Source organism: Nematolebias whitei, chromosome 16 (assembly GCF_014905685.2).
Source record: "Nematolebias whitei isolate Nwh7 chromosome 16, NemWhi1, whole genome shotgun sequence".
In the NCBI taxonomy this organism is placed as follows: domain Eukaryota; kingdom Metazoa; phylum Chordata; class Actinopteri; order Cyprinodontiformes; family Rivulidae; genus Nematolebias; species Nematolebias whitei.
In genome coordinates, this window is record NC_056513.1 from 27116997 (window position 1) to 27136304 (window position 19308).

At 40.0% G+C, this 19308-nt stretch overlaps 2 protein-coding genes across 2 annotated transcripts in view; both read right to left on the reverse strand.

Annotated features, from left to right (window-relative positions):
* The window catches only part of klhl2 (kelch-like family member 2), a 19354-nt gene extending 8830 nt beyond the window's left edge, over window positions 1-10524 (reverse strand). The window contains exons 1-9 of the mRNA XM_037689940.1: window positions 10416-10524; window positions 8207-8326; window positions 8018-8124; window positions 7792-7913; window positions 5683-5845; window positions 5368-5477; window positions 5173-5289; window positions 4564-4713; window positions 4358-4475 (exon numbers count right to left, since the gene is read on the reverse strand). Of these exons, the coding sequence (XP_037545868.1) occupies window positions 4358-4475; window positions 4564-4713; window positions 5173-5289; window positions 5368-5477; window positions 5683-5845; window positions 7792-7913; window positions 8018-8124; window positions 8207-8326; window positions 10416-10480 (1072 nt within the window). The 5' untranslated portion in view covers window positions 10481-10524. The remainder of the gene's footprint in view (window positions 1-4357; window positions 4476-4563; window positions 4714-5172; window positions 5290-5367; window positions 5478-5682; window positions 5846-7791; window positions 7914-8017; window positions 8125-8206; window positions 8327-10415) is intronic.
* Window positions 10525-16719: 6195 nt separating this feature from the next.
* Window positions 16720-19204, reverse strand: med28 (mediator complex subunit 28). Its single transcript, XM_037689945.1, has 4 exons — window positions 19033-19204; window positions 17240-17306; window positions 17051-17163; window positions 16720-16946 (listed from the first exon to the last, which is right to left on the reverse strand). The coding sequence occupies exons 1-4, from the start codon at window positions 19189-19191 to the stop codon at window positions 16743-16745; spliced, it is 543 nt and encodes a 180-aa protein (XP_037545873.1). The 5' UTR covers window positions 19192-19204; the 3' UTR covers window positions 16720-16742.
* Between the last annotated feature and the right edge of the window lie 104 nt (window positions 19205-19308).

Here is a 19308-nt window from a genome sequence, read left to right on the forward strand (position 1 = left end):
GTGATCAGTCTTACATCGGGGAAACTAAACAGCCACTGGCCAAAAGGATGGCCCAGCACAGAAGATCAACATCATCAGGCCAGGACTCTGCGGTCTACACTCATCTCCAGGCCAGCGGTCACTCTTTCAAGGATGAAGATGTTCACATCCTGGACAGAGAGGAACGATGGTTTGAGAGAGGAGTAAAGGAGGCCATCTTTGTGAAAAGAAATCGTCCATCGTTAAACAGGGGTGGAGGCCTCCGGGTTCAACTGTCCCCCTCTTACAATGCTGTGATTGCTAGTATCACTCAACCCCCTGTGAATAGTAAACAGCCATCAGTGTGCTAATGAGCCATTGTTAGGCTGATGGTCCTTCTTGACCATGTGAGCAGCTGGTTTTGGTTGTCAGCAGCAAACTGGTTGATCCACCCTGAGAAGGTGCTATTTAAGAGACTGAGCTGAATACAGCACCTCAGACTGAGGAAGTCTCTTGGATGAGAGACGAAACGTTTCTACATTTTTTTTTTGCTTTGTTTTTTGTTTTCTTGTTTTTTGAATGTCCAGAGGACCAGATTGAACTTTTTTGGATTTGAACTCCATAAAAGGACTTCCAGGAAATGAAGACATCAGTTTGAATTAGTTTAGACAAAGAACTGTAAGAATGTGTAACACGTCTCTGGGTGGAGCTTTTGTCTTTAAATACAGAGGAACCTGAAGGCTCTGGTCAGACGAGTCTTGGGTTTTTGTTGTACCTCTGTTGATTTGGGGTAAGAGCGTCTCCTTTCAGCTGAAAGCTTTAATAAATGTTGGTAATACTTTTTAACTTGAATCTCTCTGACTGATTATTGTGTCTTTTCTCCATGTATCTCCGAACCAGTGGGAGGAACAGGTGAATAGGCTGAAAAGTCTGCGTTGTTGTGTTGATTTTCCTCGACACCTGCAAATCACTCGTTCATTCAAACCAGGTGTATCAAAGCAGGGAAACAAATAAAACATGCAGGATGGTGTTCCGCAAGGACCACGGTTGGGAACCACGGCCTTAGAGAACATAAAAATAGCTATAATTCAGTCAACTTTACAGATATGGTGCCAAGATATGGTGAGGTTGCAGCTGAGAGTCATACTCAACACCTACTCCTCGTGCAAGAAGTCTGTTAGCAAAATATATCATGAACCACTGCACGGAGTTTGATAAAACTTTCAGAAATTATCATTTAAAGGAGCCTCTACAACTGATTAACTTTTTAAATCAATCAAAATGGCCACCACAGCTAACTGACCGTAGCAAACACAAACAGGGCTTTAACACTGTCAGTTTTACAGATATTAAGCTAACATTTCATGTGGTAGGAGCTGAGGGTCATTCACAACACATACTCTGAGGATGGCATCTATAGCGCATGGGATTGCGCCAAAACGTAATTTTCAAGGTTTGACCAAAACATCTACAACTTTATCATTTCTTAACAAAAGATGATCCATCTAAAACTCGGGCATGAAAAGTGACAGGCGATGTGCATTCTTTCAAGGAACACTAGCTCTTTAATCATTTCCAGTTGTCTGCCAATGTCAAAAACACGCTGCACACCAAAACAGTCATTACAGAAAAATATGTTGTTTTTTTGTCTTTTTTCTTTTTTGCTGTTGTGCTACACTCACCATCTTACAGTTTGAACATTTTATTTGCTTCATGTCCTGCGTTGCCTGTACTCTAGCTCGGTGGCACTTGCCAACACCTGACTGTCTGAATGAACAACTGCAAAGAAAATCTGAATATTATTCCCCAGACGTTCAATGCTTGCATGAGCAAAAATACTTTGGTGGAGTCTCCATAGTAATGAGGTGAAAATCATTCCAAACAATGCCACCAAAAGCTGTAGTAAATAAACAATTTTATTTTTAAGAAACAAAAGAAAACCTGTTCTTGCTGTTACAAAATATACAGCACAAGTGAGCAAATTTTGCACCCACCACATTGTTACAAACAAACTCCAATAATATTAGAGTTCGTAACTACGGTAAAATGAAATACCGTATTTTCCAGACTATAAGCCGCTACTTTTTTCACACACTTTGACCACCGCGATTTATACATTGCTGCGACTAATTTATGGATTTTTTTTTTTTTTTTTTGGATGAGCTAACGAACTTCATGCCGCCAAAACATTTAGCCTTGTCACACCCGGGCACTCACATAGCTGCTCCATACACCTCTTACTTGTGGGGTGGGTCCTCGTGACTCAACGAGACTACCTGTATAAATAAAAGTTTTTTTTTAATCTGACCAATGAAATTACCAAACAGGTCACAGTGGACCAATAAAACTTGGTTTCACTGGTCCATTGGGGATACTTCTGAGGGATACTTCATTTCTCCCCTTCCCCGTTCGCTCCTTCTCTCCTTGTTGTGCCCCCTCCCTGGGGGCACAGGGAACTTACACAGGGGAGCAGGGAGTTTATTGCAGCTCCTCAGACTGACAAAGTCTTTAAAAGATGAAACGTTTCAACAAAACAAATTGGTCCAGAGGACCTGACTTAACTTTTTGAGACTTCCTGGAAGAAATTTAAATTTTGTATTCCTCTTTTGTGACCGTCTATGGTTGTTACTCACTGTTGTCATCACTCTTTGTTAAGAAATCAGGTCTCTCCTGTAAATGAGTCCCTGAGGCTCAATGGGATTAACCTGTCTAAATAAAGGTTGAATGAATATGGCAAACAGACATACGTGTTTACACCCAGTGCTGTATAGAGCTGCCATACAGCCGTATGTCTATGGCGCTGGTTACGCCCACAGACGGGGTTCTCGTGTGCAGGGCGTGTCGTCGAACGGCTTCAATTTACGAGCAGAAAGTTGCTCCGTGTTTGCAAGAAAAGTGGACCGCATCCGCCTCCTCTCAGTGTTAAAGTCAACCTGTGGGTGTTAGAGCCTGAGCGGCCTGATTCAACATCTCCACGACCGGACTCTGCTTCGCACCGAGGACGGAGCCGTGTCTGGGATTTCAGCTGGTAAGTTTACGTTTGTTAACGTTACTGCAGCTTAATACGTGCATCATGATGAGTTAAACTAGGATCCATGTAACGCTAACTTTAAGATATTAGTGTGTAATTTTATTTTATCTATGTAGCTAGCTAAAATCAAAGGCAAACTAAAGACGGACAGTAACAGATGAAGCTTAGTTTGTAAAAATGTGCTCTTCCACTAGATCAGCTGCTTAAACAATTCACTTAATGTTCACTGTTTCTCCTCACAGGAGCCTCTGACCCTGATGTGAGGAGAACAGACAAAAGAAAAGTGAGGTGTGTGTGTGTGGGGGGGGGGGGGGGCAGGACAGTAACAAACTTTGTTGTTAAAAGTTTGCTGCCTTTTTCTACAGTGGAGACTCCATGGTGGAGGTCAGTAAGCTGTAAAGGATTTTGTTGACCAGTTAAGCTTTTATCTCTCAGCCTAGATAATGTTTTTTTTATCGATAATAACACAACCATGTTATTGTTGATGTTCTGTGTAATGTTAATTAGGGAGATGATCAGAGCCCTAAACTCCAGAGAACCACAGAGAAGATTCAGGAAAAGACAAAGAGGTACAGAAGTCTGGATCAACCCTAACCTCAGTGAATCCAGTGACCTGCTGGTGGGATGTGAGGGACAATATGTCAGTGCTGACAACCAGGTATCTGTGTGTTCAACAATCATCACCCTCAGAGCGAACACTTCCTACTGCTGGAGACACCATCAGCCAGGAGCAGGCTTGTTTGTGTCCAGAGAAAGCAGACATGTTGTTTCTGAATAAAATCTGTTCAGTGAAAAGGTCCTCAGTGTGAAGCAGTGAGCATTAAACACTGACGTGTCACTGGTTTGCAACTGTTCTTTTGACCTGGACATTATTTATTTTTATGTAAGAAAACAGCTTGGAATGGAAAAATACCAAAGTTAAAAAAATAAAACTCAAGATTTGTACTGTAATGTGTAACTTAATTTTATTCTTGTTAGAATTTATGTTAATTATAAAATTGGTACCGAAAAAAGTACCATTCAGGAACCAACAAGGAAGTAAAGGTACCGATACCAAATTTTTTAGAAAGGTACCCAGCCCTATATATGTACAAATGTATTAATTTTTTTATTTAGTGGGCGTGGCTTATATTCAGGTGTGCTCAATAGTCTAGAAATTGTGGTATATCAACACATGAAACTGAAACATAAAACAAGGGATCATTAACTCTTCGTTAGTCTTATTTAAATGGATGAATAAGGGAAATCTGAATGCGTTTTGATTTTATTTAAAGATTACAACGAGATCTAGATTGGATTTAAGTCAACCTTTCTCAAAAACAAAGCCCACTAAATATAAGGCACCTTCTGGAACTGAAGGTTTCCTACCTGCTCTGCACCTCCTGGTAGGGAGTTCAGCCACTTGGTGCCATCGCTGTTCCTCAAAGTCATAAATCTCAACACTCCGGATAGCTTTAGGAGCCTGACCTCCAACCACTACCATCACCTGAACACCAGAGAAGCAACAAATGAGGTCTAGCTGTACACGCATGATTCCTCTGATCGAGAGACACGCAGCAGGATTGTGTCTGTACCTTCGGACAGCAGGCGGGAGTTCTCATTCGGGTGCGAGCCGTCTTCATCAGAGCTCTCTGGTCAGCTGGTAGAAGGTGGTACTTCATGGCCTCGATCAGGTAGTCTTTACATGCACTGCTGTTCTTGATCAGGGACTCCTCTTCCACACGCTGCCACACGCAAAAAGTTCAGACAGCAGGATTTACAAAGTGCTTCGTTATGATTCAACGTCTCAAAAGATGGCGTTTCCTGAGCGCATGCTAACTTTTTAACCATCTGACATTTGAAAACTTTATAACAAAGATTTGGTGTCTGTGAACACATGGATGTAAAATCAGACATTATTCTGTGTTGCAAAAGTGCTTCAGTCTGCATCTGTACACTTCATGACCTCTTTTTAAAGGTTTTATCTTGGAATTAACTGCCCTTTATGGATTCTGGTTACAGCTACTACTACATAAAATGTAGCACAATATATGTAAAATTGACAGCGGGCAATAAATAGCATTTCAAAACTGCAATCTAGTTAGAGAAAATGTGTGTTTTGTGTCAACAAGTTTGACCATACAGCTCAGCAATTAATAAAAGGCCAAGAAATTGGTTTAATGAGCAAGTTGGGCCAGCCGTACCTGCACCAGGTATTCTCTGGAGAGGAGCGGTAGGCGGACATGCTCCATCAGGTGAGCCAAGTGTTCCTGGCGGACATCTTTGTCGTGGTTTACCCAAGCTATCACTGCTTCAAAAACCTGAGCAGAAACCCTCACGTATTAACGTCGTACAATTACTTGACTGCCGTGCCACCACCAAAAGGTGAAAGGTCGTACCTTCTCTTCTGTATGGATGGTGAGCTTATCGCTGGCGATCAGGCTGGACACTTGCTCCATGCCCAGATTGAGAAACTCTTCAGTTCCAACCACCTCAGTGAAATATTGCTCTGTCAGCGAAAAACAAACCACTTCTTTATGGCTGCAAACAAACACTGAAGTTTATTTTTAGGACAGTGTCTCTCCTAACTTTAATCAATTAAACCTGGCCTCATTCTGCTTCCTTCATTGTTCCACATCCTCCTGGACACTGACACACACACAATCATTTTAACAAAGCAATAAGGACAAGTGTGGAATTGTGAGCACACAAACCTGCATAGCTATTAGCCTGTGCAAGGAGTTGGGAGCAGGCATGTAGGTCGGCGAAGGCTCGTATCCCCAGACAGTTGGACGGATGCAGCTGAGAGCTCAGGAACTCACAACAAGCCTTTTTTACCTCGATGAGCTGAAGAAGTCCTGCTGCTGGCAGGAGAGCCTGAGGAACACAAAAACAAGGTGTGCACACCAATTCAGTTACAATTCAGTTTTTTTTATATAGCACCAAGTCACAACAGAAGTCATCTCAGGGCACTGAACAGAAACATTCATAAAAATAATAACTTAACATTATTTATCTGAGGAGCAGACTGCTTTCAGTTTAACTCCATCACAGAACTCTCATCTTGAGCAAGCATGAAGGCGACAGTGGAAAGGAAAAACTTCCTCATGAGGAAGAAACCTTTATCAGAACCAGAGTCAGGACAAGCGGTCATCTGCTTCGACTGGCTGGGTTTGAGAGGAACAGATACACAATGGCAGGTCCAGAATCACGTTAAGATAGAAATACAGTAGTCCCTCGCTATTTCGCGGTTTGTTTTTTGCGGATTCGCTCTATCGCAGTTTGTTTAAGTACTGTACATGTACATAATACATTCAAAAAATTTAAAAAAATGAAAAGTGCCACCATTTTGTAGTTTTCTTTCATTAAGCCTTCCCTGTTTTGCCAGTCTAAAGAACTATGTTACCCAGAAGCCATCAGTTCACTTCCCAGAAGTCAACACTGCTTCCAACCGCTGTTTGCTCCAAATGGAGGGACAGTTTTGCAACCAAAGTCAGAAGTTCTGTAGGATAACCTCACAGAACTGGCAGGAAAGTATGAAATAATTCTGAAGCTGAACTCATCCTTCAAGTTGTATCTTCACTGCTGTGTAACTGGGCTGCAGCTGATCTGGACCCAGTGTGACCCGGATCCTGGGAGCTGCAGGCGACAGACAGCTGTGGGGTTCAGCCTGGTTTTGATTGCACAGTGCTGGTCCAGACTGGGCCAGAGATGAAGGATTAAATCCTGGGCAGCCTTGCTCCTGGAGCAGCTGCACGTGCATATCAAGCTGGATGGGGCTTCATCATGCTGCACCAGGACTTTTTTCATCTACCGGGTCGGACGGAACCGAGCCGCACCCGTTCTGCACAGCTAGGTAACACATGTTAAAATGACATAGGTTTAAGAGTTTAGAACATTCCAATAGTTTGAGAAGGGTTTCTAAAGCCTTGATATAAAGTTTATTGTACTTTAACTTGAACTACTGTACCCCTACTTCGCGGTTTTTCACTAATCGCCGGCAGGGTACGGGTTCCCCGCAATAAACGAGGGACTAATGAAGTATCAAATGAAAATTTAACAATTCTTTTAAGGAAACAAGGTCAATTTGTCCTCCAGTAGTCTAAGCCTATAGCAACATAACAAGTCAACCCCAACTATAGGATTTATCAAAAAGGAAAGAGTTAAGCCCAGTCTTAAAACTGGACAATGCGTCAGCCTCATGGACAGAAACTGGAAGTTGGTTCCACAAGAGAGGAGCCTGATAACTGAAAGATCTTTCTCCCATTCTGCTTTTGGAAATGTTAAGAACCACAAGTAAACCTGCAGCCTGAGAGCAAAGTGCTCCATTAGGAAAATATGAAACAATAAGATCTCAAATTTAAGATGGAGCTAGGTTGTTGAGAGCTTTGTAGGTTAGAAGTAAGATTTTGAATTCAATTCTGGATTTGACAGGGAGCCAGTGGAGAGAAGCTAAAACTGGAGATATGATCTCTCCCATTAACTCCAGTTAAGACTCTGGCAGCAGCATTTTGGATCAACTGAAGACGTTTTAAAGACGTATTTGGACACCCAGATAATAAACCATTGCAATAGTCCAGCCTAGACGTGACAAATGCATGGACCAGTTTTTCTGCATCATTTTTAGATGTTTCTAATTTTAATGATATTACACAGGTGGAAGAAGGCAGTTCTAGTAACATTTTTAATGTGGGGGATAAAAAACATGTCCTGATCCAAAATAACACCAAGATTTTTAACATTAGAACACAGGTGGAAGACTCGTCTCAAGGTAATCAGATCCTTCCATAAGCAGGTCTTCCATGTAAGCAGGTGGATGTTACCTGAACATTATCCTCTGTGACTTGTATCTCTGCTGTGTAGATATAGTCCACCAGCAGGCCCAGCGTCCAGCCGTCCACTTCCTTTATTCTCACTCGTTTGGCCCTGCTCTCTGCCATCTCCCCTGTTTGCACAACTACATGTTAGGATTCCATCTACACAAGAACACACACGTTGCTTACAAACAGACATTTGTAAGATGTGAGCCAGTGGAGGATGCTCCCTTACCAGTAAACATAGCATGAAAGTAAGGGCTTCCAGCAGCCAAAACCACTCTGTGAGCAGCAATCTCCACATCTTCTGCAACTATAGTCACGTCGCACAACAGGCTCTGGCTGCACGGAGAACATGGAGACAGAAAACTGGTTATGGAGGGTTTAAGGTAGAAAACAAAAGTGAAGTGAAGGTTTAGATCACCTGCGCAGCTCATTCATGACTTTAAACGCCTTCCTCATATGCCGAGGGTTCAGAGTGACAGGACTTTGTTTCTCCGCTCCATCCTCCTTGTCCAGAGAGTGTGGACAAAGTCGGGTGCACCTGGGAGGTAGCGTGCAAAGGTGTAAAAATGGAACAAATGCAGAGACAACACACACACAGGTAGACCTGTAATAAATCTTGCTCAGCGTAGTCCTCTGGGTGTGTTATTGTGCCCACACTGAAGTGTTAACCTAAATATAAGTTAACGCAGAGTTTGATTTATTTTTGCTTTCTTCACTTTTCTTCTAATCGGTCTGAGCCCTTGATTGGTTTGTGAAATCACTGGAAGTATAAAAATTCATGACGACATGTGAAATTAACGTAAAGTTAATAGTTGTTAATATCCTCATTAGAAATGTTTTAAAACAGAAACCTACTGTAAAAAAGGGATGTAAAAACTTGTATTGTTGCTTGAAACAACAGGAAGGATGAGGCTCCTCTAAGGTCCTGTGTCAGATCTTCACTGGATTTGTGTTTATTTCTTATAATGACCTCCAGATTCTGTTCACTTGCTGCAGATAGTTTGCAGTTCGGACACTTTTGTCCTTTACCAGTTTACCGTATTTTTCGGACTATAAGGCACACTTAAAATCCTTTAATTTTCTCAAAAATCAATAGCGAGCCTTATAATCCGGTGCGCCTTATGTATTAATTCTGGTTGTGCTTACTGACCTCAAACCAATTTTATGTGTACAACTGAACAATGTTGAGTTATTATGAATGAGTTGAACAAAGTCTGACTTATCTGTCTGTTTTGTTTCACTTAATGCGCCTTATAATCCAAAAAATACGGCATTTTCCTTTATAATGTTTGAGTACAAATATAATGTCTTCTAACAAACACTTGCAATAAAAGCAGAGTAAAAAGGTATTTTATTTATACGATTGTTGTAAAGCAAATTACATTATTATATTATTATTATCACTATATATTTCTGAGAAAGAAACAAAATGTTCTTTTACACTGATTTTGATTTATTTACTGGACGTTTTTTCTGTGTCGCTAATTACAGGACACACCTTAGTTTAACATGTCTGACAGGTCGACTTGTTTTCAATCCTTTCTAGAGATATTATAACTTTATTTTTGCCGAGGCCAGTTCCATTACTTTTTGTCAGCTTCCAGTTATTTCAGTGAACTGATGATTTCCTGCGTTGAGTTTAGATACCTGCTGCCCATTTGAACATCAGCGTGCATGTTTTCATATATAAGTTGGTCTTATAGCTAATTTTATTGTCACTGTTACTTGACACGCATAAGAAGCTGCAATATGCTTGATTAAGCACAGGTTTTTGTTTTTACAGTCACTATAGCATTTAAATATAGGACACACTGGGGTTATACAATATTAGAAAAACTTGTGATAGATTATTGTTTAATGCTGTAACGATAACTTAAACTGCAATAACCCCACATTTTCCTCCCTCCTCATTTTCTCTTGCGTCATGACTTTTATCTGAACGCATGCATTGTACTTAAACTATAACAGCCCATGTGTTATGGCAGTCCTTTGCTAAATTATATTGTGATATTTTAAATATATTGTGCAACTCTTGGATACATGTAAAATAAAAATACACACAAAACCATTAAGTAAACAACCAGTGCCAATTCATGAAATTACACCTGAATCCAAAACTTTAGTGTAAAGTTTCACTGAACAAATATCAATCCATAAGTTTCCTCTGAAGAGACAAGCGGAGGATTCTGTTTGTTTTGTTCTCAATTGTAAAACTTTTCAGTTTTAAGATGTAAAAAACATATTGATCGTTTTCAATATTAAATATTTGGAGATTGAGTAGTGATGATAAATTTAAATGAAGCAATCCATTAAGGGATTTACAAAGTAAACCATAATGTTGTGGGAGAACTTGGGAGTGGATGTTAATTCCTCTGTCTCCTCTCACAATAAACTGCTGTCATTTGTGCTGCTCGAGGCAAAATCACGTCGTCCCTGTTTTCTGTCGCGCACAGATGTTGATCCTCTTTGTGCCACAAACAAAACACAGCGTTAAGCAGCCTGGACCCTGCAGCACGCGCCCCGGGTCTCGGTCCCGGGTCCTCCCGGTCACGGATCCCCGGCTGCCCAGTGTCAATGCGGCACCATTCATCAAGCACATAAAACACGCGCGCATTCCCAGCACTTACAGCGGACTGTCCATGATTCCGGTGTTTTTCAGAGGCTGAAAACTTGTCCCAGCAGACTGCACCATTCCATCTCCACAAGGTCCTCTTCGAAGGGTTGAATCACGGCGACAGTCTGGAGGTGGACAGACCGGCTGACAGCAGCCTCAGAGACTGCTGCTCATAAATACACAGCCCGACTGCGGCGACGGTCTCCACACACACGCGCGCACACACACGTTTCGGTTCAGCCCGGTTGGTCGAGCCCCCAGCAGACCGCTCCACCACCGTGTCAAACGTGATGTATTCTTCCTCGGTTTTCCTCCTTCTGTCTTCTTTGGTGTAAATGAGACCGACGAACGAGGCTACCTGTTATTTTTCTGATTAAAACAAGGACGCGTCGGCAAAGAAGGTCCTGCACGCAGCAAAGGCGTCCCAGAAGAAAGCGCCGGCGCCCTCTGGCGGTGGAAGACTGAAGCAGCACATATTTGATTTTATTTATTTATTTATTTTTAACCATTTAAATTTTTATTTATTTACTTTTTTAACCAGTTAAATTTTTATTTTCATTCAACCTTTATTTAGACAGGTTAATCCCATTGAGCCTCGAGGCCTCATTTACAAGAGAGACCTGATTTCAACAAAGAATGATGACAACAATGGACAATCATAAGAGGCATACAGATTTTTTTTTTTTTTAAACAAATTAAAATAAGATGGCAAAAAAAGCTAGACCATAAGGCGAATGTAGAAAACTAAAAACAGGAACATGTCAACATTGGTCCTTGCCAGGAGTCCAACAGATTCTTAAATCCACTTAGAGAGGTCAAGGTCGAGAGCTTCAGATCTTTTTGTAAGATATTCCAGGAAACAGGAGCGGAGTAGGAGAAGGCCCTTTTGCCAAGTTTAGTCCTCACTGAGGGAACACTGCAGGTAATAATGTCCTGAGAGCGCACGCTGTAGCTGCACTCACGCAGAGACATGTAGGAGGAGATGTATGAAGGCAGCAGACCAAGAAGTGATTTAAAGATGAAAATGTACCAGTGGGAGAGTCTTCGTGAAGTTAATGATGACCAGCCAACTAGTGAATACAGGGTGCAGTGATGGATACGATAATCACAGCCAGTTATGAATCTTAGTGCACCATGATAGACAGCATCCAACATCTGCAGGGTTCTTGTAGGAGCGTTCATGTAAATAATGTCACCGTAATCAATGGAGGGAAGGAAAGTCACAGATACAAGGTGTTTCCTAGCGTTCAGGGTTAGACAGGATCTGTTTCTGAAAAAGAAACCCAGTTTAACTTTCAGTTTCTTTACCAAGTTTTCCACGTGGAGCTTAAAAGAGAGATGTGAGTCGACCAAGATACCCAAATATTTATAGGAATCAATAGACTCAATAGGAACATCATTTGAGGATAAAATTGGAGGAAGAACTGCTGGGACCGACTTCCTGTTTGAAAAAAAAAAACATCCCTTTGGTTTTATCGGCACTTAAAACAAGTTTGAGGTGGAAAAAAATCTGACTGAATGATGTTGAATGTGGATTGCAAAAGCTGGAAAGCCTTAGCAACTGTTTTAGCACGACAATAAACAACTGTGTCAACAGCATAGAAATGTAAGGATACATCAGTGATGCTCTGACCTACATTACCTATGTAGATTGTAAAGAGGGTGGGTCCTAAGACTGAGCCTTGTGGTACACCATTGTTGACTGATTTATTTACTTTGTCTTTAAATAAACATTTCTTTCTACAAAACTGGCTTAGTAATTTACCGTATTTTTCATGCTATAAGGTACACCGGATTATAACACGCAATGTCAACGAACAGGTCTGTTTCCCTACATAAGGTGCACTGGATTATAAGGCGCATTAAGCTAAATAAAAGCATTTTGACATACTTTTGAGTGATGTGTACCACAAAATCGGTTTGAGGTCATGAAGTACAACCAGAATTAATACGTAAGGGGCACCAGATTATAAGGCTCACTAAAGGATTTTAAGTGCACCTTATAGTCCGAAAAAAACGATATGGCATTTTTTTCCCCACAAAATCTTTATTTGCAACATCACAGAATAGCACATATTTTCATTAACCCTGTTAAATCTTTTTTTTTCATTCAACCTTTATTTATACAGGTTAGGACTCATTTACAAGAGAGACCTGTTTTAAACAAAGAACACAGATGAGGTACTGACAATAATAGACAGTCATATAAAAATAGCAGATAAAATGAAAAGTAAATAGAAGAAATGAAATAAAAATGCAACAAAAGCAGCTGCATTATAAAGTGGTATAAAATACTAAAAACAGGAACATGTCTGTGTTGGTTTTTGCCATGAACTTAGCAGATGTTTAAAATCCTTTGGAGAGGTCAAGGTCGAGAGCTTCAGATCTTTTAGAAAGATGTTCCAGGATACAAGAGTGAAGTAAGAGAAGGCCCTTTTGCCAAGTTCTTCATTTATTAACCTTTATTTAACCAGGCAAATCCCACTGAGATTACAGATCTCTTTTGCAAGGGAGACCTGGGCCTGCAAGCAGCCTAACATGCATGTTTTTGGTCTGTGGGAGGGAAAAACCCACGCAAGCATGAGAAGAACATGCAAACTCCACACAGAAAGACCCCAGGTCCAACCAGGAATTGAACCCAGGACCTTCTTGCTGAGAGGCAACAGTGTTAACCACTGAACCAAGTTCAGTCCACACTGAGGGTACACTGCAAGTAATTATGTCCTGAGAGCGCACGCTGTAGCTGCACTCACGGAGTGGCATATAGGAAGTGATTTAAAGATGAAAATGTACCAGTGAGAGAGTCTGCGTGAAGTTAATGAGGACCAGGTAACCAGTGAAAACAGGGTGCAGTGATGGGTATGGTAGTTACAGCCAGTTATGAATCTTAGTGCGCTGTGATAGACAACATCCAACATCTGCAGGGTTCTCAGTCCAATGGCTGTTGTGTTAAAATACAGAAAATACATCCACTGCCACAATAAGCTGAAACTTAATTGTCAAAGTTAAAGGATCCGAACAAAAGCTAATACTAGGAAAAAAAATAGTAGCTAAAATCAAAAATAAGCCATACAGAAGCTAAAAGCTAAAGTATGGGGGGGACTCTAGATAAAAGCTAAAATCAGAAGAAAAAAAAATGGTACCTAAAAGCTGAAATCGAGGAAAACAGTACCTAAAAGCTTAAATAAGCAGAAGAGCAGCTAAAACTAGAGCTATGAGCAAAACTTGGAAAAACAGTAACAAAAAGCTAAATATTTCAGCAAGTTATCTAAAGTAGATAACAGAAATAATCTGTTTGAAGAGTTTCAGTCAGTGTTTAGAGCTCACCACAGCACTGATGATGCACTGCTGAAAGTTACTAATGATATTCTCATGGCCTCTGACAATGGACAGGTGTCTATACTGGTCCTGCTGCATTTGATACAGTTGATCACAATATTTTATTACAGAGGCTTGAATATGATTTTGGGATTGCAGGAACTCTAAAATGTTTTATTTCATATTTATTTGATAGTTTTCAGTTTGTAAACGTAAATAATGAATCATCTTCATACACCAATGCTAGTCATGGAGTTCCTCAGGGTTCGGTGCTTGGACTCTATACTTTATATATGCTTCCATTAGGTGAAGTTATTGAACAGCATGGGATAAATTTTCATTGTTGTGCTGATGTACTGTATATTTGTGCATGAAACCCAATGAATCTGATCAGCTACTCAGACTACAAGCAAGTCTTAAAGACATAAAAACCTGAATGACCCTTAATTTTCTGCTTTTAAACTCAGACAAGACAAACGTTGTGGTTTTTGGACATGAGCATTTTAGGAATAACATTTTTAGCCTTTTGCTGGCATTAATCTGGCGTCCAGTTCTAATGTTAAAAATCTTGGTGTTATTTTTGATCAGGACATGTTTTTTATCCCCCACATTTAAAAATGTTACCAGAACTTCCTTCTTCCACCTGCATATCACTAAAATTAGAAACATCTTGTCCAAAAATGATGCAAAAAAACTGGTTCATGAATTTTTCACATCTAGATTGGATTGCAATAATTTATTATCCGGGTGTCTAAAAACTTCTTTAAAAAGTCTTCAATTGACCCAAAAAGCTGCTGCCAGAATTTTAATGGAAGTTGGTAGATCATATCTCTCCAGTTTCAGCTTCTCTCCATTGGCTCCATCAAATCCAAAATTTAATTCAAAATCCTACTTCTAGCCTACAAAGCTCTCAACAACGTAGCTCCATTTTATATTACAGATCTTACTGTTCCATATTTTCCTAACAGAGCACTTCACTCTCAGACTGCAGGTTTACTTGTGGTTCTTAAAGTTTCCAAAAGTAGAATGGGAGGCAGATCAATTCAGTTATCAGGCTCCTCTCTGTTAAAAGGGAGTTTTTTCTTTCCACTGTTGCCACTGTGCTTGCTCAGGCTGGGAGACTGCAACAAAGTGAAGATTCACCGCAATCTGCTGACTTCCTTAGATTGATAACTTTTACTGTTTTTTTGTTTTGTTTGTTTTTAATGTATGTGAATGTTTTTGTACGGTGCCCTGAGACTACTTCTGTTGGTGACTTGGTGTTGTATAAATAAAATCAACTGAATCAAATAGATTTTAAAGTTTTTCATGTATTTGACAAATTCTCTATTCATTTCAATGACGACAAAATGTAAACAAAATTACCTATTTAAAAAATATATGAAAGTTGCAAGAATCAGAAGTTAGCCATAATGTCTGGAAAAGGTAAAAATGTTGATATACGAACGGTTAAAAAAATGAAACGTTGCTAAAATAGTCTACAAAATGTACAGAAGGAACTATGAACCGTAAAACAGTAGTATGGATCCTGAGTCAGCATTGTTAAGCTAATTCAAGACCATATCTTCCTGTAGGTTAAACCAAAAATACATAGTACAGTATACATAAATCATGTTAAAGCATACATTTATAAATTCCCCATCCAGTTTTAGGAGCACAGGCTCTTGCCTTTGGAGAGATCTTTTACTCCCGAGACCATGTGTGGATTTTTCTCATTGTGCCGTCGGCGAACAGTCGACCAGAACAAGTCTGTCATGGTGTGAAGACACTGAATTCATTAGAACGACTGAAAGCTTCTCTGTGACTTAATGCAGGAATAATTTTGAATTAAAAGTAGTTTTGTGAATGATTGACGTTAATGAACTACGATATATTACGTAAATAAAGATAACTTAGAAAAAGAATTTTCCTACAACTGGAATTGTGCAACGCCTCATTACCTTTTTATATACAGTACCTGAAGAACTTACTGGGTCCTGATTCTTTTTTAATGTGGTCTGCTATAATTACTTAAATCCTTAAGTTTCATAAATAAATGGTAAATGGACTGTACTTATATAGCACTTCACAACAATCTCTGCCCTCATTTACCCATTCATACAGCACTTTATTCAAAGACTAGTCATTGCTTTATCACAATCATACACCGATGGGACACACACCTGAGGCAGAGGGGGTTCAGTATTTGCCCAGGGACACTTCGGCATGTGACTGCTGGTGGAATTGAACCCCCAGCTCTTGCACTGGAGGACAACTGCTCTAACCAGTCAGACACAGCTGCCCCAAACACAACTTGATGCTTCACCTGTCCAGTGTTGAACATGTTAATTGATGTTTTGATTATTTTCCTCAGATTTTTATTTTTTTATTAAATTCAGATTAACTCTTATCCTTTTAGTTTATATAGAATGTAGGGGGGGGGGGACAAAAACATAAACAGACATCCATCCGTCATCTTTACCCGCTTCTTCCTTTTCGGCTCACGAGGGTCACTGTTGCCCATTTCCAGAAGTCACTGTGCAAGAGGCGGGGGGGACATCCTGGACAGGTCTCCAGTTCATCACAGGGACACAGAGACAACCATACACTTTCTCACTCACACCTAGGGATAATTTAAGAGTTAACAATAAAACACACACAAAAACATCCACAAAATTTAAATAAAAAAAGTTTATTTCACAGTGAAAAATAGTTTAGGAAAAATTTACATAAACCAGAATACAAAGCAAAAGATAAAAAAAAAAAACATTCCCTTCAGCACTGCAATGACTGCACTCGTCTTCAGTTTACTGCAGCTTGACAGCAGTGATCACATGAAGTATGCAGTGAGAACACTAAACAATTCAGTTTCACAAATATGAATCGCTCTGCCATTCAGTTCAAACGAGTTTTTAAGTCTGATTAATGCAGATATGTACATCTCCAATCAGCTGTAATGTCAGATAAATCGCAGCCTTTTCATTCTAAAACATGTTTTTGCTTTTTACTTAAGATGCTGGAGTCATTTGAACCAAACCGACTGTTAGTTGGGTTTTAAAGGAGCGTGTGGCAGACTAGCTGAGGCCTGTTCCAGAAAGGTCAGTGGTCCGGGAGGAGGAAGATCCGTGGGTTTACGATGCTGACCGCTCAAATCCTCAAGTACTTGTTGCCAGTGGTGGAGCTTGGCCAAATGTTTCTGAACCAGAATTTCTTTCCTCTGAAGCTCATTGCGCAACTCTGACACATCCTGAAGTGAGAAAAAAAAATCATGTACTTGAGAGATCCCAGATAAACAAAGAGTGGAATAAATCATTTAGAAATGCCAAACACGCGTGAGTCTTAATGGTTTACCTCTTTGACCACTTGCTCCGGTTTCTGCACAGAGAGCTGAAGTCTCTTCTGCAAGAAGAAACACTCTGTCTGTCGAGCCACGTCCAGGAACTTCTGTATGCACTGGTCCACACCTACAAGAATCAAACGTGTATGATCTAATGTTCAAATTACAGTAAGAGCAGTAAAGGAGTATGGGGCTTCACTGACCGGTTCGAATCTCCTCCTGATCCGTTCCGTTGACATAATCTTGACTTACCAATGAAGAAAAACAAGCCTAAAAAAATTAATGAGAAAATTAACATTTGAAGAAAGGAAAAAAAAAAAAAAGTAGTGATTGTTGGAATTAATGAGAAACACTGAAACAAGTTGAGGCCAAATGTGCCAAGAAATTAATTGGATAATATATTTTTGTAAATAAAGCAAGTTGCAAATAAGTTGTTCAGAACCACATATACAGTATATGTACAATATGGATACTCCAGATTACTTTACTGCTATAATAGAGTTGATTTACCTTTGCACTGGCTGCTGGGGAAAGATTTGTTTCAGGAGAGCAGGAATGGCTGATGTTACTTGCTAACTCATTCAGAGAATTCAAAGATATTGAAGATTGTCAACTCTTTACAGTTCAGAATTGTTGCTGCTGGCTTGTTTTACATTTTTATTTGTGTCAAAGTGCACCATAAACCAATGCTGAGATGACAGCAACGACACACCTGTGATGGTTTAGGCTTACAGCTGCAGGCCTTTTAAAGTTTTATTTTAAAAGGAAGAAGAAAAAGTTTGACTAAAATTGAAATTTAAACCAATAGAACACAAGCTCATATGGCAAGGTAATGAGCTGAAAGTTTAGTATGATGAGTAAAACTGCATTTTAGATATCTACATTACAAGCTTTTTCTGGTAAGAAGTCTATGTTTATACTAAACAGGAAAAATGTTCTCGGAGTGAAAATGCTCAGTACAAATTATTGGGAAAAGTGAAGTCATTTGTTCCAAGAAAACAATGTCTTTGAAATATCTGCGTTACTGATTTTCCATCCATTATCTTTACCCGCTTCTTCCGTTTTGAGTCACTGGTGCCCATATCCAGTTGTGTGCAAGAGGCGAGGTACACCCTGGACAGGTCTCCAGTCCATCACAGGGACACACAGAAAACGAGGCAACCATTCACTCTCAATTTAGACCTACCAATCAGCCTAACATGCATGTTTTTGATCTGTGGGAGGAAACCAGGAGAGAACTCGCACATGCATGGAGAGAACATGCAAACTCCACCCAGAAAAGTCTACTGTACTTTTCTACCTACCGGTCTACCAACTTGGCCATTGCGCTGCCTGAATTACTGATTATTAATTATAAACACTTCTGAATATCTGAAATGTTTTTTTGACTATTGAAACTGAATCACAGATATAATATTTAAATATTAAATACTTAAATTTAGCCATCCTGATTTTATACAATTTCAGTTGAGTTAATTTCTACTAGTATAAATGTTAATTTTCAGTTGACAAAAAATAAAATAAAGTCATTTGAGTTGTGGGATTGCTTCTATTGATATCTAAAATAAAAAGTAAATAAAAGAAAATAATGTGATTTACGTTATAATGACCAGGAGCTTTGGGACATTTAACTGTCTTGCAGTATCGAGTGGGCAAGCGGGCCTAACAAATTTGCATGTAGCTCGCCTATAAATCAATGGTTCCCAAACCATATCTTTGAGGAACACCATCCTGCATTTAGCTGTTTCCCAGTTCGACACACCTGATTAGAATGGATGGGTGATTCTTCTACAGAAATTGAAGTAATCAAATCACTGAATCAGGTGTAATGGAGAAGGAAAACAACTCAAACATGCAGGACAGTGTTCCTCAACGACATGGTTTGGAAACCACTAGCCTAAGTTATTAATTTCCCTCGAGCTTTTTTAACTTCATCACATCTCTACCGAAGCTAACTGTTAGCATGCACAGCTAACGAAATACGTTAGCTTCATACCTCGAAAGAAGATTCTAGTTCATCCACCAAAGTGTTGCTTCCCTGGGGCCGAGGAGCGGTACCAGGAAAGCCAGGCTGACCCGGTCCACCAGGGCCCCCGACAGGATGCGAACCAGGCGGCTGTTGACCAGGAAACATCCCACTCATGGACGAAGCCATCTTTCTGCAAGTGGGCATTGATGCGCTTTGAGCATGCGCAGTAACTAAACCGCCTTGTTTTTTTTTTAACGTCCAATCAGATGTGGCCTTCGAGATACGTCTTCCGTATTTTTGTCC